A 24,011-nucleotide genomic window follows, 5' to 3' on the forward strand; every position below is an offset into this window, starting at 1 on the left:
TTCGTTGTATATTAGTGCGACCCCCCCACCCCTTTTAAGCGGACGGGCAATATGCGCATGTGTAAAGTTAGGAGGACATGCCTCATTTAGCGCAAAAAAGTCGTTTGGTTTAAGCCAGGTTTCACTGAGACCGATGACGTTAAGATTGTTGTCTCTGATGATATCATTAACTAACAATGTTTTGGGAGACAATGATCTTATGTTTAAAAAACCTATATTATAGGTAGTGGGCTGTTTTAGGGAATTTTTGATCAAATTATCCGTAGTAGCAATATTAATAATATTGTGTTATTATGCGATGAGGTGGCGACTTGTCCAGGGTGTACCCCGCCTTCCGCCCGATTGTAGCTGAGATAGGCGCCAGCGCCCCCCGCGACCCCGAAAGGGAATAAGCGGTAGAAAATGGATGGATGGATGTTTATTATGCCCAGTGCATTTAGTATAATTACGACCATATCTAGGAATTGATACGACGGGAATTTTCCGATTGTTTGTTTGTTGCTTTGATAAACTGCACGCATCATAGTTAGCCACCTCAGTAAAACACATGTCCAACTCTGAAACACTCAAAGCAGAAAAAACTTGTTCTAATTTAACTGACTCCTTACCCAGACCAGTAGTCTCGCATCCTCCATTTAAATCCGGCTTCAGGATGGAGGGAAGTGGTGTCCTGTGGGGATTAGCCTTCTGCTTTGTTTTTAGCCCCCGCTGCTACTATACTCCCCTGCTTCACAGTCCGCTGGATGTAGCCGCCGAATTATTCCCATGCTAGTTAGCCGGTCTAGCACGCACGCGTCTATCAGTCCAAAACGGCCCGATGTGTCCACATCCAGAAGTGTCTGGCGGTCGTACGTGATCACGGAGTGACCACGATGTGAGCCAGCCATGAAGTTTGCAGAATTGACCGGTATTTCTGCCAAATGTTCCATCTTTGTGGCACTGTTTTTGTACTTACCTCATTTCCTTGAATTGCCGCAGGACATATAGTATGCGCCTGCCTTGAATTACTGCCGGGTCAAACTTGCTTCGCAAAATAATTAGCGCATGCTTAGTATTACCGCCTGGTCAAACTCGTGACGTCACAAGTGACACTTCTCCTGTCATCATTTTCAAAATGGAGGAGGCTGATTTCAATACCGGTAATTTGAAATCGCATAAAGGGAAGAAGATTAAGAGCTATTCAGTAGGATTTAAGGTCCAATCTTACATCACACTCAATTTTTTACTGCATGCCTTTGGTAAGTGCCAGAGTGGGAAGAGGTTTTCAAATAATTAGCGCATGCTTACTTTTACCGCATGCCTTTGGTAAGCGCAGCAGTGAGAAGAGGTTTTAAATTTAAGGAAATACGGTATTTTGATTATTATTATTTATCAATTGTTTATAAATGTTGCAATTTATAAATAAAGGTCTATAAGAAAAATTAAAAAAATTAAACTCGGCCATGACAGTTAGGCCCCTCCCACTCGAGCCAGAAGAAGAAAGAGGTAACTTCCTGTCACTTTAGGCAACTTTACGCCAAACTCCCACGGCAAACCTCCGCAGAAACATAAAGAGTCACTTCAGCATGTCGTCGCTTCTTCGCCGCCTACCGACGCCCATGTTCGTGTTGTCGTCGCGGGGACGTTCGCTCGGTTGTTCCCGCTCCGACGAGCGAGTTCCGCGGCAAGGCGGTCGAGTGTTGTCCGGCTTTGGTGGCGCGCATTGCCGCCGGGAGCACACGGCGGCTGCAGCTGTGGAGGTGGAGCTCAGGAAACTACGTGGGGAGGACGATGGTAGGAACTATCACATGTGCTTCTAATGTACTTTACTACTCCATTATTATTATTACTGTACTGTAGTACACAGTGCCATGTACTCATTGCTGCTTAATATCACAGGAAATCATAGCAATCCCCAAAGACACGCCCCCTACTGTCTGTCAGCACTATTGTAATCACATCAATTGAACTAAGGCAGGGGTCGGAAACCTTTTTGGTTGAGAGAGCCATTAAGCCAAATATTTCAAAATGTATTTCCGTGAGAGCCGTATAATATTTTTTAAACACTGAATACAACTAAATGCGTGCATTTTTAAGTAAGACCTGTCATTTCTTTGTGATCATGTTCTTAGATAGATAGATAGATAGCACTTTATTTATTCCGTCAGGAGAGTTCCTTCAGGAAAATTAAAATTTTCAGCACAATCCCATTCAAGATTAGACAAACATTACAGGGAGACAGAACAGGATCGCTGACGGGTCTGCCGGCTTCCAGCGCCCCTTACAAAAAAGATGAGATACAGGTAAACAAGGGGGGGGGGGGGGATTAAAATAAAATAAAAAAATCGGTCTTAGCCTGGGCCCTGGAGAGGAGGTGCAGACTGAGGCCAAGGGAAAAAACAACAACTCATAGCCATGGTACACAGCCCTCTTCCATGTGTGCAAGAGGGAAACATCAAAGAACACAGAGGACATTAAAGACATTAAAGCAGCAGATACAACCAGACACTTCTACATACAGCTATGAATAAAAAGTAAAATAAACATATCCACTGTGGTGGCCTCTGGGGTGTTCCACGCCATCGTCTGCTGGGGTGGGGGGAGCATGGCCAGAGACAGGAGGTGTATATTGACGCTTACATGGGTCTGGTGATAATGTTCCCCTTTAACGCTATATTATAAAAAAATGTAAAAAACAATTTACAAACACAAGCTATGGGATGACATAAGAGGAAACGTGACCCCGGAAGTAAATGCGTCATCCCATAGCTTGTGTTTGTAAATTGTTTTTTAATTTTTTTTTATAATATAGCGTTAACAAAACGTCTGTATTTTTAAAATATGGCGTTATATTTTTATAATATAGCGTTAACAAAACGTCTGTATTAATCATGACCCCGGAAGTTAATGGGGGGGGGGGGGGGGGATTTTGTAGGGGGGAAAAAATTTGGCGTGACAGCTCCTCACATATTCACATTGTTTTTAATGGGAGCCTCCAACAAAAAGTGCTATTCGGACCAAGAAAACGACAATTTCCCCATTAATTTGAGCGAGGATGAAAGATGCGTGTTTGAGGATATTGATAGCGACGGACTAGAAAGAAAAAAAAAAGATACAAAAAAAAACGCGATTGCATTGGGACGGATTCCGATGTTTTTAGACACATTTACTAGGATAATTCTGGGAAATCACTTATCTTTCTATTGTGTTTCTAGTGTTTTAGTGAGTTAAATAGTACCTGATAGTCGGAAGGGTGTCTCCACGAGTGTCTTGACGCCAGTGTCTCAGAGGAGTCGACGGCAGCTTTGGATGGCACAAGCTGACTTTTTAACCACAATTTTCTCACCGAAACCTGCTGGTTGACATGTGGTCGGGATCCATGTACGCTTGACCGCGCTCTGATCCATAGGAAAGTTTCACCTCCAGGAATTTTAAACAAGGAATCACCATGTGTTTGTGTGGCTAAAGGCCAAAGCTTCCCAACTCCATCTTTCTACTGTGACTTCTCCAATATTAATTGAACAAATTGCAAAAAAATTCAACACAGATGTCCAAAAAACTGTATAATTATGCTGTTAAAGCAGACGACTTTTAGCTGTGTGTGTAGCGCTCATACTTCCTAAAAACCCATGACGTCTTGCGTACACGTCATCATTACACGACGTTTCAAAGACAAAACTCCCGGGAAATTGAAAATTGTAATTCAGTAAACTAAAAAGGCCGTATTGGCATGTGTTGCAATGTTAATATTTCATCATTGATATATAAACTATCAGACCGCGTGGTCGGTAGTAGTGGGTTTCAGGCCTTTAAGTGTAACATGAGCTGCAATTTTTTTAATGAAAGAAACTGCTGTTCTAAATGTGTCCACTTGATGTCGCAATAGCAATTCAAGTGTAACCCTCGTCATACATGACAGTTTAAAGATGGCGTGTCACCGTACTTTAAGTACCCTCTTGGCTGCCGCTACTCCAATCAGCGTCAATTGTGGCTGGCAACAGACTAATGCTGTAGCAACGCACCATAACTTTTTTTAATTGAAAATGATCCACTCAACAGATGAAAATAACGAAAAAGTTAAATGCAAAGTCAACATGACCATCATCTTTTTAGTTAAAGTTCCATGCAGTGCTCGCTGTTTGTTGACAGCACGATGTACACCCTGGAGTCCATTGTAAAAATGTGTGTTTCTACATTTGTCGTTTTTTTCAGTTTTATTTTATATTTAAATCTACCAAGTTCACATCGGTTAAGTTTTTAGTCATGTTACCTTTAATTCAGCCATTATGGTGTCATTTTGATCATTGTTTTGATTATATTATCATTGTAGTATTTGAGTTATTGTAAATGAACGTGTTGTGGCAGTTGCGGATGTCACCAATGTGGAGGTGTGAGGAAACACTTGGTTGACTTTCCAAACATGTCTTTAATGAGTTGTTAACATGACAATGCTGAACAGGAAGTGCTAGTTTAATGTTTAATAAAAACACAGTGACAAAGTTCATGGTGTTTTGGAAACGTCGCCATTTTTTCCCTCAGAGTTTTTCCACTAAATTGAAGTGTTTTGCCAAGAGGATTATTTCTCAAGTGTCAATTTTCAGAATATGCTTGTTCTATTTTTGGCTAAAGAAAACACATTTGAAGTTGCCTTTATTTTTAAGTTATCATGCCGTGATTTTACCAGTCTGGCCCGCGTGGGAATAGATCTTCCTCCATGCGGCCCCCGGGATAAAATGAGTTTGACACCCCTGGATTAGACAAACTTTCATGATCCACAAGGGAAACCACATGGCGACAACATTCGCAGCTCTTGTGTTCGTCTTGCAGCCAATCAGAACTCTTTGTGTTCTGCAGGTATTGCGGAAGTGGTCATGTGTCGACACAAGGCCCGCAACGCTCTGGGCCACGTGTTTGTGTCCCAGGTACTGTCTCACACTCACACTCACACACACACACACACACACACACACACACACACACACACACACACACGTCTGACACGTGTGAGCACATAAAGGAGACATGCAGTGTGTGTGTGTGTGTGTGTGTGTGAGCAGATGAGAGTGCTGGTGTCCACACTGTCCAATGCTGACTGCGCCCCCCGTGTGCTGGTCTTCAGGAGTTTGGTCCCCGGTGTCTTCTGTGCAGGTGTCAGTCTCATGGTGTCCATGAGTCCATGGGAGTCTGGTGTCCCAATACTTTAGTGTTGTGTGCAGGAGCTGACCTGAAAGAACGAGCGCTGATGGACGACACACAATCTGATTTGTTTGTTCACGGCCTGAGAAACCTCATGACTCACATAGGTGACAACCTTTACTTACTACTACTACTACTACTAATAATAATAATATTACTACTACTATTACGACTATTATTATTACTACTGCTACTACTATGACCAATACTACTATTAATACTACTACTATTACTACTACTAATAATAATATTACTACTACTATTACTAATAATAATATTACTACTATTACTAATAATAATATTACTACTAATAATAATAATAATATTACTACTACTAATATTATTACTACTACTACTACTACAACTTCTAATAATATTACTACCACTAAATTGGCCCTAGTGTGTGAATGTGAGTGTGAATGTTGTCTGTCTATCTGTGTTGGCCCTGCGATGAGGTGGCGACTTGTCCAGGGTGTACCCCGCCTTCCGCCCGATTGCAGCTGAGATAGGCACCAGCGCCCCCCGCGACCCCAAAAGGGAATAAGCGGTAGAAAATGGATGGATGGATATTTCCACTACTACTATTACTACTACTGCTGCTACTATTACTACTATTATTACTAATACTATTACTACTGCTGCTACTATCACTACTATTATTAATAATGCTATTACTACTGATACTATTACTACTACTGCTGCTACTGCTATTATTACTACTACTTCTGCTAACCATTGCAAATATTATTACTAATGCTACTATTATTACTACTACTATTACCACTGCTATTATTACTACTAGTACTATTAATATTACTACTACTACAACTAATAATACTACTATTACTACTACTACTTTTATTAATACTAATATTACTACTATTACTATCATTACTAATACTACTACTACTATCATTACTAATTCTACTATTACTATTATTACTACTAATATCCCTACTATTATTCCTACTACTATTACTACTACCAGTATTTCTAATAATGCCATTAGTATTACTACTAGTATTACTACCACTACAACTGCCACTATAACTACTACCACTGCTAATATTGCTACTACTATTATTACTGGTATTACTACTACTAATATTATTGCTATTACTATTCATACTACTATTACTACTACCACCATTACTACATTACTATTATTATTACTACTACAACTACTATTACTACTACTACTACAACTACTATTACTACTAATATTACTACTGCTAATATTACTACTATTACTACTACTACTATTACTGCTATTATTCATACCGCTATTACTACTACAATTACTATTACTACTACCATTACTACTATACTATTATTACTACTACTAATATTACTACTGCTAATATTACTACTATTACTAGTATTACTACTACTATTACTGCTATTACTATTCATACCACTATTACTACTACAATTACTATTACTACTACCATTACTACTACTACTACTAGATTACTATTATTACTACTACTACAACTACTACTACTAGTATTACTTCTGCTAATATTACTAGTATTACTGCTATTACTATTCATACCACTATTACTACTACCATTACTATTACTACTACTACAACAACTACTACTGCCAATATTACTACTACTGCTATTATTACTACTGCTAATATTACTAGTTTTACCACTACTGGTATTACCACTATTACTATTCATACCACTATTACTACCATTACTATTACTACTACTGCATTACTATTACTATCATTACTACTACTATAACTACTATTATTACTACTACTACTGCTAATATTACTACTATTATTACAACTACTGCTAATATTACTACTACTACTATTATCACTAGTATTACTACTACTAGTTTTATTACTACCACTTTTATTACTACTAATACTACCATTACTATTACTGCCACATTACTACTATTCATACTGCTACTGGTAATATTACTACCATTATTATTACTACTGCTAATGTGACTACTATTATTATTATTACTACTACTATTACGACCAGTGCTAATAGGAATACTTGTCTTGCAGCCTCGCTGCCCATGCCCACCATAGCAGCCATGGATGGAGTGGCTCTGGGAGGAGGACTCGAGCTGGCCTTGGCCTGTGACCTTCGCACTGCTGGTGAGTGGCCATCGCGTCTTCCAGAAAGCAACATTTATTAGCAGGCCTCGCCACACCTCGTAAAATGCAGTCCCCTACAGATTTCAGCCAACAGTCTAACCCAGCATGATTGTACTGTTAGCACTCTGGCTTACTCAATGCTAGTTTTGGCTCACAATGTTTGTAAAAAAAGAGGATAAAGTGCACCATTGCACATTTTGGGAACACACACACGCACTGTCAGATATAAGCACTTTGACTTGAAGGATCATTTTTACCTCTTGTTTTATTTGTAATGTGCAAAGTAGGCGGTGACTAAGTGACACTAATGTATGTCCTGTGTGGGAGTGGGTTGTAACTTGTTTCAAGTTTTTCTGTTCATTTTTACAATGCAAGGTGGTGGGTGGAGCGATTCCGTTACCGCAGGGGTCACCAACGCTGTGCCCGTGGGCACCAGGTAGCCCGTAAGGACCAGATGAGTCGCCCAATGCCCCGTTCTAAAAATAGCTCAAATAGCAGCACTTACCAGTGAGCTGCCTTTATTTTTCAAATTTTACTTATTTACTAGCAAGCTGGTCTCGCTTTGCTTGACATTTTTAATTCTAAAAGAGACAAAACTCAAATAGAATTTGAAAATCCAAGAAAATATTTAAAAGACTTGGTCTTCATTTGTTTAAATAAATTCATTTATTTTTTACTTTGCTTCTTATAACTTTCAGAAAGACAATTTTAGAGAAAAAATACAACCTTAAAAATATACCTTTTTACCTTTTAAATTCCTTCCTTTTCTTTCCTGAGAATTTAAATCAATGTTCAAGTATTTTTTTAATTTTCTTATTGTAAAGAATAATAAATACATTTTAAGTTAATTCTTCATTTTAGCTTCTGTTTTTTTGACGAAGAATATTTGTGAAATATTTCTTCAAACTTATTATGATTAAAATTCAAAAAAAATATTCTGGCAAATCTAGAAAATCTGTAGAATAAAATTTAAATCCTATTTCAAAGTGTTTTGAATTTCTTTAAAAAAAATTGTTCTGGAAAATCTAGAAGAAATAATGATTTGTGTTTGTTAGAAATATAGCTTGGTCCAATTTGTTGTATATTCCAACAAAGTGCAGATTGGATTTTAACCTATTTAAAACATGTCATCAAAATTCTAAAATTAATCTTAATCAGGAAAAATGACTAATGATGTTCCATAAATTCTTTCTTAAATTTTTTCAAAAAGATTCGAATTAGCTAGTTTTTCTCTTCATTTTTTTCGGTTGAATTTTGAATTTTAAAGAGTCGAAATTGAAGATAAACTATGTTTCAAAATTTAATTTTCATTTTTTTCGTGTTTTCTCTTTTAAACCGTTCAATTAAGTGTTTTTTTCATCATTTATTCTCTACAAAAAACCTTTGGTAATAAGAAAAAAAATGTACGACGGAATGACAGACAGAAATACCCATTTTATATATATATAGATTTATTTATTAAAGGTAAATTGAGCAAATTGGCTATTTCTGGCAATTTATTTAAGTGTGTATCAAACTGGTAGCCCTTCGCATGAATCAGTACCCAAGAAGTAGCTCTTGGTTTCAAAAAGGTTGGTGACCCCTGGGTTAACGGTATGAGCCGTGCAGTTGCATCATAACAGTTAAGCATGTAGCTGAGGTGGAGCCTGAAAATGGAGACAGAAGCTTTGGCGCATGTGTCAGCCTACTTGATATAATTGTATATGTTGCTTAACTTATCTTTACACTTGCACTATACTTCTGATCAAACCCAGCACGGGTCAAGTATGTAGCTGAGCGAGGTTAGCAGGCCTTGTTGACGCGGTGGTAATCGGCGCCCCCACCTTCACGCGTCCTTCTCCCGTTTTTGTCCCGAGCTCAGCGTATTCCGCACAGATGGGCCTGATTGAGACGACGCGGGGGCTGCTCCCGGGGGCCGGTAAGACGCCGCACACAAACGTCACATCCAGACGACGCTTTGTGACCTTGAGGTGGTTCCGCGTCGCACAGGAGGAAGCCAGCGGCTGCCGCGCACCGTGGGCGTGACTCTGGCCAAAGAGCTGATCTTCACAGGTGCCGACATATCACTCACTCGCCGCATGGAGCGTGGACGTGACCTTTTTTTTTCTTCTGCCCTTCAGGGAAGCGCCTGGGAGGGCGGGCGGCGCTGGCGATGGGCCTGGTGAACCGAGCGGTGGACCAGAACGAGGCGGGAGACGCCGCTTACTTGGAAGCGCTCAGCCTGGCTCGGGAGATCCTACCTCAGGTTGGAACACCTCCAATGCAGCTACGCCCTCTTTTTCTTTTTAGTAATCACACATCTTCCTTCTCACGTCTTTCTCCGCGGGCTTCTGTCGCTCCACATTTGTTCTACCCCAGCTCCAATTGCGAAATGGGTCACGGTGCCACATTTTAAAGGCCTACTGAAATGAGATTTTCTTATTTAAACGGGGATAGCAGGTCCATTCTATGTGTCATACTTGATCATTTCGCGATATTGCCATATTTTTGCTGAAAGGATTTAGTAGAGAACATGCACGATAAAGTTCGCAACTTTTGGTCGCTAATAAAAAAGCCTTGCCTATACCGGAAGTAGCAGACGATGTGCGCGTGACGTCACGGGTTGTGGAGCTCCTCACATCTGAACATTGTTTATAATGTGAGCTTCTAGAAGAAAGAGGTATTCGGACCGAGAAAGCGACAATTTCCCCATTAATTGGAGCGAGGATGAAAGATTTGTGGATGAGGAAAGTTAGAGTGAAGTACAAAAAAAAAAAAAAAGCGACGGCTCCGGGTGGTGACAGTGTGAGCGTTTCAGATGTAATTAGACACATTTACTAGGATATTTCTGGAAAATCTCTTATCTGCTTATTATTTTAATAGTGTTTTAGTGAGATTGTAAAGTCATACCTGAAAGTCGGATGGCTGCGGTGAACGCCAGTGTCTCCAAGAAAAGCCAATGGAGGATCCAAGATCACAGCTGCTACAGGAGGACGCATAATCCACTGATGTCTCCGGTAAGAGCCGACTTATTATCACAATTTTCTCATCCAAAAACATGCTGCTTGACGTAGAGAAACATGTTCGCTTGACCGCTCCGTGTTAAAGCTTCACAACAAACAAAGAAAAGGTTCCTAAAGGCAGCTGCAATCCACCGCTTTCTACAAACAGCATTCTTCTTTATAGTCTCCATTATTAATTGAACAAATTGCAAAAGATTCAGCAACACAGATGTCCAAATACTGTGTAATTATGCGATGAAAAGAGACGACTTTTAGCCGTGTGTGGTGCTGGGCTATTATGTCCGTTCCAACCCCAGACGTCACAAACACGCGTCATCATTCCGCGACGTTTAACAAGAAACTCCGCGGACAATTTTAAATTGCAATTTAGTAAACTAAAGCGGCCGTATTGGCATGTGTTGCAATGTTAATATTTCATCATTGATATATAAACTATCAGACTGCGTGGTCGGTAGTAGTGGGTTTCAGTAGGCCTTTAACACGCCGCTAATGACGCGCCAGCAAATCTGATAATGCCCACTTTTGATTGGTGGAACTGTCCCGGCTTTCCAGGCTCCCATCGCCGTGCGAATGGCGAAGGAGGCCATGAACAGGGGCACCGAGGTACGAAGTGAGAAGTTGTTGCTGTTGTTGTTGTTGCCCGGCGACTGACATTTCACCTCATCAGGTGGACATCACCTCAGCCATGGCGATAGAACGGATGTGCTACGCTCAGGTAAGGAGGACTTTTAAGGGGATGGTGCAGGTGTACCTAATAAAGTGGCCGGCCTGTGTCCCGTTTAGGTCATCCCGACACGGGACAGACGCGAGGGAATGGCGGCATTCATAGAGAAGAGACCTCCGCAATATATTGGACAATAATTTTGGGTGACAAACCACTTTTTTTTTTCTTTTTAATACAATGGTACCTCGGTTTTCTAACACCGTCTTGATGCAATCTCACATTTTTATAATGTCATCTACTATCACATCTATAAATCTATGTCACGCGTATGATTCCGCGAAATTTAGTGTCCTAAGAATCGCGCTCAGTCGGTGTGCTTTCTTGTTTTTAAATTGAATATGACGGCAAAATAATCCACTATGGGGCCAAAGAAAGTTGTGAGTGCCTTTTATTAAAAAAAGAAAGGAAAAAATATGTGTTTAAATGGAATATGACGGCAAAATAAGCCACTATGGGGCCAAAGAAAGTTGTGAGTGCAAGCCCTTTGATTAAAAAAAAAAAGTTTTTGCATTGAGTATGACAGCAAAATAAGCCACTATGGGCCAAAGGAAATTGTGAGTGCAAGCACTTTGATTAAAAAAGTATGAAACATTTTGTTTTTAAATTGAGTATGACTGCAAAATGAGCCACTATGGGGCCAAAGAAAGTTGTGTACTTTGATTAAAACAGAATGAAAACAATGTTGCTTTTAAAATGAGTGAGAGCAAAATGAGCCACAAAGAAAGTTGAGTGCAAGCACTTTGATTCAAAAAGTTTGAAAAAATATTCAAAAATAGTTATTCTCTGCTCATTACCAATAAGAATTTTTCCTAAAAAGTCAAAAGTAAGATAATATTTTTTTTTAATTGAGTCTGACAGCAAAATAAGCCTCTATGGGGCCAAAGAAAGTTGTGAATGCAAGCACTTTGATTAAAAAAGTATGGAAAAATGTTTGTTTTTAGATTGAGTATGACAGCAAAATAAGCCACTATGGGTGCCAAGAAAAAAATCTGATTGCAAGCACCTAGATTCAAAAAGAAAGAAACAATTTTTGTTTTTAAATTATGACAACAAAATAAGCCACAGTGGGGGCAAAGAAAGTTGTGAGTGCAAGCACCTTGATAAAATAAGTAACAAAAAATGTTTGTTTTTAAATTGAGTGTGACAACAAAATAAGCTATTATGGGGCCAATAAATTTACCGGTCGATCTACGTTCCCATCCTCACCTATGGTCATGAGCTTTGGGTCATGACCGAAAGGATAAGATCACGGGTACAAGCGGCCGAAATGAGTTTCCTCCGCCGGGTGGCGGGGCTCTCCCTTAGAGATAGGGTGAGAAGCTCTGCCATCCGGGAGGAGCTCAACGTAAAGCCGCTCCTCCTCCACATCGAGAGGAGCCAGATGAAGTGGTTCGGGCATCTGGTCAGGATGCCACCCGAACGCCTCCCTAGGGAGGTGTTTAGGGCACGTCCAGCTGGTAGGAGGCCACGGGGAAGACCCAGGACACGTTGGGAAGACTATGTCTCCCGGCTGGCCTGGGAACGCCTCGGGATCCCCCGGGAAGAGCTAGACGAAGTGGCTGGAGATAGGGAAGTCTGGGCTTCCCTGCTTAGGCTGCTGCCCCCGCGACCCGACCTCGGATAAGCGGAAGATGATGGATGGATGGATGGATGGGGCCAATAAAAGTTGTGAGTGCAAGCACTTTGATTCAAAAAGAAAGAAAAAATGTTTGTTTTTTAAAATTGAGTCTGACAGCAAAGTAAGCCACTAAACGTTGTGAGCGCAAGCCTTTTTTTTTTTTAAAAATGTAAGAAAGTATTTTTGTTTTTAAATTGAGTTTGACAGCAAAATAAGCCACTATGGGGCCAAATAAAGTTTTGCACTTTGATTAGAAGAGAATGCAAAAAATGTTTTTTTTTAAATGAGTATAAGAGCAAAATGAGCCACAAAGAAACTTGAGTGCCAGCACTTGGATTCAAAAAGTTAGAAAAAAATTCAGAAATAGTTCTTCTCTGCTCATTACCAATAAGAATTTTTCTTAAAAAGTCAAAAGTAAGATAATATTTGTTTTTAAATTGAGTCTGACAGCAAAATAAGCCACTAAACGTGAGCGCAAGCATTTTAATTAAAAAAATGTAAGAAAATATTTTTGTTTGTAAATTGAGTTTGACAGCAAAATAAGCCACTCTGGGGCCAAAAAAAGTTGTGAGTGCAAGCACTGATTCAAAAAGAAAGAAACAATGTTTGTTTTTAAATTGCGTATAACAGCAAAATAAGCCACTATGGGCCAAATTTAATTGTGAGTGCAAGCACTTTGTTTAAAAAAGTATGAAAAATGTTTAGTTTTTCAATTGAGTATGACTGCAAAATGAGCCAATATGGGGCCGAAGAAAGTTGTGCACTTTGATTCAAACAGAATTAAAAAAAAATGTTGTTTTTAAAATGAGTATGAGAGCAAAATGAGCCACAAAGAAAGTTGTGAGTGCAAGCACTTTGATTCAAAAAGTTAGAAAAAAATTCAGAAATACAGTTCTTCTCTGCTCATTACCCATAAGAATTGTTCTTAAAAGGTCAAATTGATGTTAAATGTTCATTTCTTTTTTTCGTTTTTAACATTGGTTTTTACATGTAAAACTAGAATTATTATCTATAAAATGTGTTATTTTATTTTATATGAATACCTTTTGGATTTTTCTCATGGTTTTTGTCTAAGGTTCTGGAATAGATGACCCTTTGTGCAACCTTAAGATTGACTATACACACTTACTTTTTGTATCCTTAAGGCACCCGCCCATAAAAGTCATAAGTCAGCAATAAAATGTTTTTTTTTTTTACTTCTGATCTACTGTATATAAGTTTTTTGTTTGTTTGTTTCACGGCCTCTTTGTCAAAAAGAAGTTTTTTTCTATACTCGGAAAATACACGATGTCGAAAAAATGATTTGCAGAGTAGAATATTTGAGGTTGGGTAGTCACAGCCTTGAATAGGCCACTACTGATTTTGGTAATATAGACACCAAATATGATTTTTCCAGTGCCTAAAATGTTGTTTGAGTTCACGCACATCTTTTCTATACATCTGCCATGTTATATATAGAACTGCCCGAGTTCATTTTCATTGCATTTCAGCAATTTAATAGCAGTTTAACACATTTACGCTTATCAAAGCTCTGAGAATTATCTGTCATGAGCCGAGGTCCGGATCATATTTTGTGTTTTCTGTTTAATTGGACTCCCTTAGTTCCTGTTGTTGTGCACCTCCTGAGTTCAGTCACCATGGTTACTTATGATTTTCACCTGCCTCGGGTGTTTGGGACACTCACCTGTTCGTAATCAAGAGACACTATTTAGGCCCACCTTTGTTGATCACTCCTTCGCGCTATGCAAATGCTATATTTGTTATTCCTGTGCTAAGTTGTTGCCGTAGCTTCCCATGCGATCGGCACACTTTTCTTTTGTTTGTTTCTGTCTTTGGTATGGTGTATGATTTATGATTATTAAATCACCTCCTACCTTCCTTCACCTTTTCATCCGGAATGGTCCGTTTTGCATCTGGAGGAACGACCTCGCACAGAGATGTGACCCGCACTTGACATTATCTTCATGGGTTTTTGGCGCCATCAGGTGGTTAGGTGGGGAAATTAAGCCAAAACAAAATATTGTTGTTTTTCTATCTACACAAGCATAGTAATACACCGTAAGTAATATTCACATTCATATTTCGCTGTGTTTGTTGCATTTTTGTTGCGTTTCGCTTGATTGTGAAATATTTTAATCAAGAGTGGGTGTGACGTTTATATGTTGTCAATATTCAGTGTTTTATCGATCATAGTTATTATGGTAAATCCCACATTTTTTTATTTTCATTTACATTCTGGGTGTCTCATTCAGTAAGAAAATGTGCAATTCCATTCCGTTTTTTAAGGCGGTCTGTCATAACTAGGGTGTAGTGGGGGGTGTCTATTGTAGCATCCCGGAAGAGTTAGTGCTGCAAGGGATTCTGAGTATTTGTTCTGTTGTGTTTATATTGTGTTACGGTGCGGATGTTCTCCCGAAATGTGATTGTCATTGTTTGGTGTGGGTTCACAGTGTGGCGTATATTTGTAACAGTGTTAAGGCCACCCTCAGTGTGACCTGTACGACTGTTGACCAAGTATGCGTTGCATTCACTTGTGTGTGTGAAAAGCCGTAGATATCATGTGATTGGTCCGGCATGGCTTTAAGGTTTATTGGTGCTCTGTACTTCTCCCTACGTCTGTGTAACACTCGCTAGAGCGGCATTTTTTAAAAAGTCATACATTTTACTTTTTGAAACCGATACCGTTCATTTCCGATATCACATTTTACAGCATTTAGCGGCCGATAATATCGGCAGTCCGATGTTATCGGACATCTCTAGTCGTAACGTTTTTAGCTTTCATTATTGTGAGATTTTTGTATTAGTGTTCCTAAAAATAGGAGCTGTCACGCCAAATTTCTCCCCCCCCCTACAAAAACCTTCCCCCCGGAAGAAACTACTTGAAGGACCCCAATGAAGTTGGAAGGACCTTAAAGCAGCCCACACAGCTGCCTGTTTTAAAAGCATTATAATTGGCTGATTGTCATAGGTGAAAAATAACGGTGAGGAAAAAATATTAGCATTCCAGCATGCTAACCTTTCAAGCTATTTTTGTTTCGCTAATTTTGCAGCTGTAACCCTTAACGGTGAGGAAAAAATATTAGCATTCCAGCATGCTAACCTTTCAAGCTATTTTTGTTTCGCTAATTTTGCAGCTGTAACCCTTAACGGTGAGGAAAAAATATTAGCATTTCAGCATGCTAACCTTTCAAGCTATTTTTGTTTCGCTAATTTTGCAGCTGTAACCCTTAACGGTGAGGAAAATATATTAGCATTTCAGCATGCTAACCTTTCAAGCTATTTTTGTTTCGCTAATTTTGCCGCTGTAACCCTTAACGGTGAGGAAAAAATATTAGCATTTCAGCATGCTAACCTTTCAAGCTATTTTTGTTTCGCTAATTTTGCAGCTGTAACCCTTAACGGTGAGGAAAAAATATTAGCATTCCAGCATGCTAACCTTTCAAGCTATTTTTGTTTCGCTAATTTTGCAGCTGTAACCCTTAACGGTGAGGAAAAAATATTAGCATTTCAGCATGCTAACCTTTCAAGCTATTTTTGTTTCGCTAATTTTGCAGCTGTAACCCTTAACGGTGAGGAAAAAATATTAGCATTTCAGCATGCTAACCTTTCAAGCTATTTTTGTTTTGCTAATTTTGCAGCTGTAACCCTTAACGGTGAGGAAAAAATATTAGCATTCCAGCATGCTAACCTTTCAAGCTATTTTTGTTTCGCTAATTTTGCAGCTGTAAACCTTAAGTCATATAACTTGGTATTGTCACGCCCTCATTGGGGTCCTTCAGGCATTGGAGGGGCTGTCATGCCAAATATCTTCCGGGGGGAAGGTTTTTGTAGGGGGAAAGAAATTTGGCGTGACAGAGCCAAGCACACATACTGTACAGCAGATTTTCAAAGCTTATATATATATATATATAAATATATATATATATATATATGTATATATATGTATATATATATATATATATGTATATATATATATATATATATATATATATATATATATATGTATACACATATATATATATATATATAAATATATATATACACATATATGTATATATATACACATATATATATATATATACATATATATATACATATATATATACACATATATACATATATATATATATATAAATAGATGGATAGATACACCGACTCCCAGACACATTTTTTTCCTCTAAATTTGTCCCCCCTGAGTCAAAATAATTGCCCAAGCCGGCTTTAGACTTACAACTATGTCAAAAGTAGCAGGCTTACATTACATCAAGTGTATCTGCAAGGGTGTTACGTGCTTAAAGATAATTACATCAAAATGAAACTGTGCATTTCTAACAAAAACCGAGCTACCACCTGTGAATATAAAATGTCCCCATGAAGGGTTATTTACCAATCTCTTATGACAACATTCAATAAAACAACGTCAACGTTTACATTCTTTATTTCCTAAGAGGAAAAATGTCCACATTTAGTAGCAACGCCATAAAAGCTTATGAAAGATAGACATGAATATTTGTCATTCAAGTGGAAGGAGGAGGGATTGAAATAGAACACCCTCAAACCTTTTGGAACTCAACCAAACACTTTCTGGACAAACATGTCTCAAAAGTCAAACCGATTTCAAGGAGAAGTTCACTTTCTATATCGTTTTTCCCTCCAAAGTACAACAAATGGGTTGTGGCTACTTGCATTCGTAGAACTTCCTGCTCCACTTCTATTAGTCCCTCCCAGAATCCATGCACGTTTTATCAGCATTGATAACACTTTTGAAAACAAATGTGCAACTATTTTTTGCAAATGCAGATGATTTAGGCTGCAATAATATGGAGGTTACCATATTTCCTTGAATTGCCGCCGGGTATATAGTATGCACCTGCCTAGAATTACTGTCGGGTCAAACTCGTTTCGCAAAATATTATTTTTATTAGCGTATGTCTAGAATTTCCACCGGGTCAAACTCGTCACGTCACGAGTGACACTTCACCTGTCATCATTTTCAAAATGGAGGAGGCTGATTTCAATAATTTGAAATCGCATAAAGGGAAGAAGATTAAGAGCTATTCAGTAGGATTTAAGGTCCAAGCTATTGAATATGCTAAAAAGAACAGTAAGCAGCTATGTTTTATTAATATACCGTAGCTGCGTGTGTCAAATATGAGTCATTAAATGACTCCCACCTCCTGGTGGTTGAGGGCGCTAGTGATCCTTCTTGCGACTACTCGGCTGCAAAAAGCAGCAAGAGTGAGCAGCGATCGTTTATATTTTCCTCTCACTTGCACTTTTAACATGGAGGATTACATATCTAAAATAAAACAGTTTTCTAAACTGGACTTTCAATCGAAGCAGGAGGTAATAAAGGAAGATCTCAGAGACAGAGAGACTTTTAAAACTGAAGAAAGATAAGGAAGACTTCTATAAACAAGTTATCGATGCTTTTGATCAGAAGGAGCTGGCATGGACTTCATTTATAAGGAAAGGTAAGACCAGGGTTTCCCACACATTCATTTATTTGTGGCGGCCCGCCAGGAAAGAATTACGGCTGCCACAAATAAAATAAAATAAAAAAATATATATTATTTCATTTTTTCCCCGCTTTTGACTCGCTCGACCGCTCATAAAAGCAATGGGACTCTGTCTGTGAATGGAGCTTGTAGTTACATATTATATAAATATGTAAATATTATATAATTATGTATATAAATATGTACATAAAGTGTTGTAATTATATTCCAACTCTGCGTTCTTCTTGGTCATCGCCACCGCCACTGCCTCGTACCCCCTAAATCCCCACCCCCTCCCGACCACACCACCACATATAGATGCTTGACCTGTGGGAAACACTGGTAAGACCATAATGTTTTTTTTTATTAAATGTGCTTTTCGTGATGGTATCCTTACATCACACTCAAATGTATAAGCGCAGGCATAAATTTACCGCATTCCTTTGGTAAATGCCGGAGTGAGAAGAGGTTTTAAATTAATTAGCGCCCCAGCGGCAATTCAAGGAATTAGGGTATATGTTTTTTCTCTTCTTTATTATGCATTTTTGGCAGGTGCGACGTATACTCCGAAAAATACGGTATTTATACATAAGGATATACATTTTGGCGTGAGGTACAAATCTAGGTGGGACGTACAGTGGGGCAAAAAAGTATTTAGTCAGCCACCGATTGTGCAAGTTCTCCCACTTAAAATGATGACAGAGGTCTGTCATTTTCATCATAGGTACACTTCAACTGTGAGAGACAGAATCCAGGAATTTACATTGTAGGAATTTTAAATAATTAATTTGTAAATTATGGTGGAAAATAAGTATTTGGTCAACCATTCAAAGCTCTCACTGATGGAAGGAGGTTTTGGCTCAAAATCTCATGATACATGGCCCCATTCATTCTTTCCTTAACACGGATCAATCGTCCAGAAAAACAGCCCCAAAGCATGATGTTTCCACCCCCATGCTTCACACTAGGTATGGTGTTCTTGGGATGCAACTCAGTATTCTTCTTCCTCCAAACACGACGTGTGAATTCCTAGATTTTTTTTTTCACATTCTGTCTCTCACAGTTGAAGTGTACCTATGATGAAAATTACAGACCTCTGACGTCATTTTAAGTGGGAGAACTTGCACAATCGGTGGCTGACTAAATACTTTTTTACCCCACTGTATGTGCAAACGTAATTATGTAGTCACTTAACATAAACTATGCAGTGACGTAGCAAATGGTGTCCCAATTCTTAGGTAAGATTACCCCTTTTTACTTCATTTTGAGGGCAGTGAGTGAGGGTTTGTATCGGGATTGGGCTTTCATTTGTTTAGAAATCAAAATAACTCAAAGTCAAGTGGGATCACAGAGTGTATAGTTTCCTTATTTTTACACTTTTATGAAAGAAAAGTCAATTGGAACTTCCAAAGTGGAATGCCTCACATGTCATATAAAACCCAGCGTTCAAGCAAAAATAGAAAAACATGCTTTAAAAGTCAGACCAAACTTTAGAGGAACGAGCATTGTATTTTGCTTTTTCTTTGGCTTTTTTGTCAAGTGACAGCAAAGAAGGAAACGTGTGATGATAACCATAGAACAGGGAACAACCAGCATTCTTGTAATATTACAATCCCTCAAATGATCATCATCCAAAAGTCACGAGTACAAAGTACAATGAATTCAAGCCATTGGTGGACACGCTAATACCTTTTAGTATGTACAGTCCACATTCCATACTGCATGCTAACACGTTTCACACAGTACGTTATGTGCGGCCTACAAGACGTTACACGACACTGCTATCCCGCTCATATCACTTTGTGTTTTTGAAATGTACAGCAAAGAATCATCTTGACTATTTTTTTTTTTTTTTTTAAACGTCCTGTGGGAGAGGCATCGGCTAACAAAAGTCCCAGCATGCTCCAGGTCACGCGTGCGGCCTCAGGTCAAACTAATAGTCCATAAAATGCTGACATTTCCACATCGATTTTCAAGCATACTTATTAACACATTCGCTGAAATATTATGTAACAGTATTTAGTTTTAAACGGAAGAATATAAATAAGCTTAGTTTGTGTGCAAAGAAGTGCGTACCCTCTGACCTTTTATTTGTACATGTGGGGCGTTCTTGGGAAGACCACCTCCTCATGGTTAGGAAGTTACCTGAAAGAGGAAAAAACATTTTTTTTCTTAAAACCGTATCATAATCAACAGAGGAGCCAGCATTTGTCCACCGGTTCTTTTAATTAACAGACGTTCCAGCATTTATTCACCGATGCTTTTTAATATTGGGTTACACACATCTGCATACTTGCCAACCTTGAGACCTTTGATTTCGGGAGGTGGGGGGTGTGGTCGGGGCCGGGGCGGAGGGCGGGCATGGTTAAGAGGGGAGGAGTATATTTAAAGGTAGACTCACCAAGTCAAGTATTTTATATATATATATATATATATATATACATATACATAAAAGAAATACTTGGATTTCAGTGTTCATTTATGTACACATTTACACACACATAACACTCATCTACTCATTGTTGAGTTAAAGGTTGAATTGTCCACCCTTGTTTTTCTAACCATATGCATGTACAGTAGATGGCAGTATTGTCCTGTTTAAGAGTGTCACAACATTGCTGTTTACGGCAGACAAACTGCTTTACGGTAGACGAAAACGTGACTGCTGTTGTTGTTGTGTTGTTAGTTACCGCACTCGGAGGACGTTAATGAAACTGCTCAACAATAAAACCACATAAGAAACCAAGAATTCGCCTTGGATCATTTTACAGTTATAACGTCATTGGGCAGACACGCTCTTTATATTGTGGGAAAGCGGACGTGAAAACAGGCTGTCGACACGTCACTCAGGTCCGCATGGAGCTGGAGGGTGCTTGGCCTCCAGTGAATTCTAGCTCTGTATATATATATATATATATATATATATATATATATATATATATATATATATATATATATATATACATACATAAAAGAAATACTTTGATTTCAGTGTTCATTTATATACACATTTACACACCCATAACACTCATCTACTCATTGTTGAGTTATGGGTTGAATCGTCCATCCTTGTTTTTCTAACCATATGCATGTACAGTAGATGGCAGTATTGTCCTGTTTAAGAGTGTCACAACATTGCTGTTTATGGCAGACGACGAAAACGTGACTGCTGCTGTTGTGTGTTGTCAGTTACCGCACTCGGAGGACGTTAATGAAATTGCCTAACAATAAACCCACATAAGAAACCAAGAACTCGCCTTCGATCATTTTACAGTTATAACGTCATTGGGCAGACACGTTGTTTATATTGTGGGAAAGCGGACGTGAAAACAGGCTGTCGACACGTCACTCAGGTCCGCATGGAGCTGGAGGGTGCTTGGCCTCCAGTGAATTCTAGCTCTGTGTATATATATATATATATATATATATATATATATATATATATATATATATATATATATATATATATATACACATATATACATACATAAAAGAAATACTTGGATTTCAGTGTTCATTTATATACACATTTACACACACATAACACTCATCTACTCATTGTTGAGTTAAAGGTTGAATTGTCCACCCTTGTTTTTCTAACCATATGCATGTACAGTAGATGGCAGTATTGTCCTGTTTAAGAGTGTCACAACATTGCTGTTTACGGCAGACAAACTGCTTTACGGTAGACGAAAACGTGACTGTTGTTGTGTTGTTAGTTACCGCACTCGGAGGACGTTAATGAAATTGCCTAACAATAAACCCACATAAGAAACCAAGAACTCGCCTTCGATCATTTTACAGTTATAACGTCATTGGGCAGACACGTTGTTTATATTGTGGGAAAGCGGACGTGAAAACAGGCTGTCGACACGTCACTCAGGTCCGCATGGAGCTGGAGGGTGCTTGGCCTCCAGTGAATTCTAGCTCTGTATATATATATATATATATATATACATATATACATACATAAAAGAAATACTTTGATTTCAGTGTTCATTTATATACACATTTACACACACATAACACTCATCTACTCATTGTTGAGTTATGGGTTGAATCGCTCAGGTCCGCATGTAGCTGGAGGGGGCGTGGCCTCCAGCTTCGCCTGAATTTCGGGAGGTTTTCGGGAGAAAATTTGTCCCAGGAGGTTTTCGGGAGAGGCGCTGAATTTTGGGAGTCTCCTGGAAAATCCAGGAGGGTTGGCAGGTATGCACATCTCTGATACTACCGACCATGTGGGGACCACGCTGGCACAACTTGATCCCCTTGTCCTGTGTTGGTGCCGTTTTGTACATGTAACAATATATACCTATTGATTAGGGATGTAACGGTACGTGTATTTGTATTGAACCGTTTAGGTACGGGGGTTTCGGTTCGGTGGTGTACCGAACGAGTTTCCACGAGGACATTACACACGGAGGCACTAAACACGGCATGCTAGCAGCGACCGGGCTACGATAGACTGACCATACCTCCTCTTTTCACCGGATATGTCCTCTTTCACAGGGCTGTCCGGGTGGAGTTTTTTAAATGCCTCAAATGTCCGGCATTTTGAGTTAGGGTTGCGTGTATTTTCAATGTATGTTCAGGGTTAAGAAGGAGTTAAAAACAAAACAAATTGTGCACGCAGCAGCATTCGTGAGGGAGGGGCAGAGACAGAGAGACCGAGAGAGTTATGATAAACGCGCATGCGTCGCCAGGTTCTGCTTTTTACCCATAGATTTATCAGATTTTATTTTTTATTATCTATAGCATGGGTGTCAAAAGTGTGCCCCGGAAGCCATTTGCGGCCCACAGCTAATGTTTTAAAGGCCCACGGCACATTCTAAAAATACTATTGTGACGAGGCGGAGCCTGTTAAATATGGGTGAATAAACACAACGTCTATTCTGGTTCACAACTTTTAATCAACTGCTGCACAGAGGAAAAACCGGAAACACTTTTTCCTTTCCGCTCATCAACACTGCGCATGCGTTAACTCCGTATCCCGCCCATAAACACTGCGGATGCGTTAACCCAGTATATAGAGAAACATATTAACAGAGCCGACTGTCTGACAGAGCGCCAGGGCACGCTGGAGCCCGGCCCAAGATGGCGGCGAGGAGGCGGAGATGGTGAGAGAGCAGCGAGGCGAGGCGTGCCGGGAGCGACGCCACAAGCGAAATCAGGTGCGTAGATCGCGCACCTGGATACAATTAATGAACCCTCTCGCACTGTTAAAAGGGGCGGCACTAATGAACGTGGGGGAGAGAGGCGTAGAGCCTGGAAGGAGCCAACGTGAGGGTGACACGTAGCGAGAGAGGAGCGAGCGAAGAAGTGGAGCTGAAGAGCTATACGGAGGAGACTTGTCTTATTTGAAAAAATAAAGAAGTCTACACCTGCTAAAAAGGCATGTCCTTCCTTGGTAGTCCCTAGAACCAGCAAGACGACAGCTGGAGACTGTCACAACTATTAAAATAAACAAAAACATAAACAAAAGTGAAATAAAAAAGCTTAAAGGCTAAATGTAATTTAGAAAAAGTTGCAACGTTGACTAATAAAACAAAGCTGTTTTTTGTTATTTTATTTCAAACTGTCATTGCTCATAACATAATATTGAATCAAAATCAATGTTATTATGAATTACTGACCGATCCAAAGTTCCCATTACTTCACATCAAATATTACACTAAGAAAAATATTTTTGGTGGAAGATTTTGCAAACTTGGTAAATAACCTAAAACTGTACCGAAAATGAACCGAACCGTGACCTCTGAACCGAGGTATGTACTGAACCGAAAGTTTTGTCTACTGTTACACCCCTACTATTGATAAGTGAATATTGGTTTCTAAACTTTCCTCGGCATACTTGCCAAAGGTCGGC

At 39.2% G+C, this 24,011-nt stretch overlaps 2 protein-coding genes across 9 annotated transcripts in view; one reads left to right on the top strand and one right to left on the bottom strand.

Annotated features, from left to right (window-relative positions):
* The first annotated feature begins 1,451 nt into the window (after window positions 1-1,451).
* echdc2 (enoyl CoA hydratase domain containing 2) lies at window positions 1,452-23,603 on the top strand. 5 transcript variants are annotated; one of them, XR_009804428.1, is made up of 13 exons: window positions 1,454-1,773; window positions 4,834-4,901; window positions 5,037-5,127; window positions 5,196-5,282; window positions 7,211-7,303; window positions 9,165-9,221; window positions 9,293-9,355; window positions 9,424-9,548; window positions 10,858-10,908; window positions 10,973-11,020; window positions 11,089-11,172; window positions 23,209-23,262; window positions 23,372-23,474. XR_009804428.1 is itself a non-coding variant. In XM_061888299.1 (12 exons), exons 1-12 carry the CDS (start codon window positions 1,566-1,568, stop codon window positions 23,381-23,383), a joined length of 957 nt encoding a protein of 318 aa, XP_061744283.1. In that variant the 5' UTR covers window positions 1,453-1,565; the 3' UTR covers window positions 23,384-23,597. The 5 variants fall into 5 exon arrangements, 4 of the variants coding, with proteins under 4 accessions (XP_061744280.1, XP_061744283.1, XP_061744282.1 ...); XM_061888299.1 differs by lacking the exon at window positions 11,089-11,172 and having other exon boundaries at window positions 1,453-1,773; window positions 23,372-23,597; XM_061888298.1 differs by lacking the exon at window positions 23,372-23,474 and having other exon boundaries at window positions 23,209-23,344.
* Window positions 4,425-24,011, bottom strand: part of LOC133543616 (protein zyg-11 homolog) — a 41,218-nt gene continuing 21,631 nt past the window's right edge. For 3 of the 4 annotated variants that reach the window (XM_061888295.1, XM_061888293.1, XM_061888292.1), the window contains one exon: window positions 17,070-20,290. The gene's annotated coding sequence lies outside the window, so the exon portion shown is untranslated. Of the gene's footprint in view, window positions 5,204-17,069; window positions 20,291-24,011 lie in introns of those variants that run through there. The other variant, XR_009804427.1, reaches the window with a different exon arrangement.

The sequence above is a fragment of the Nerophis ophidion genome, linkage group LG26 (assembly GCF_033978795.1).
Source record: "Nerophis ophidion isolate RoL-2023_Sa linkage group LG26, RoL_Noph_v1.0, whole genome shotgun sequence".
Lineage (NCBI taxonomy): Eukaryota > Metazoa > Chordata > Actinopteri > Syngnathiformes > Syngnathidae > Nerophis > Nerophis ophidion.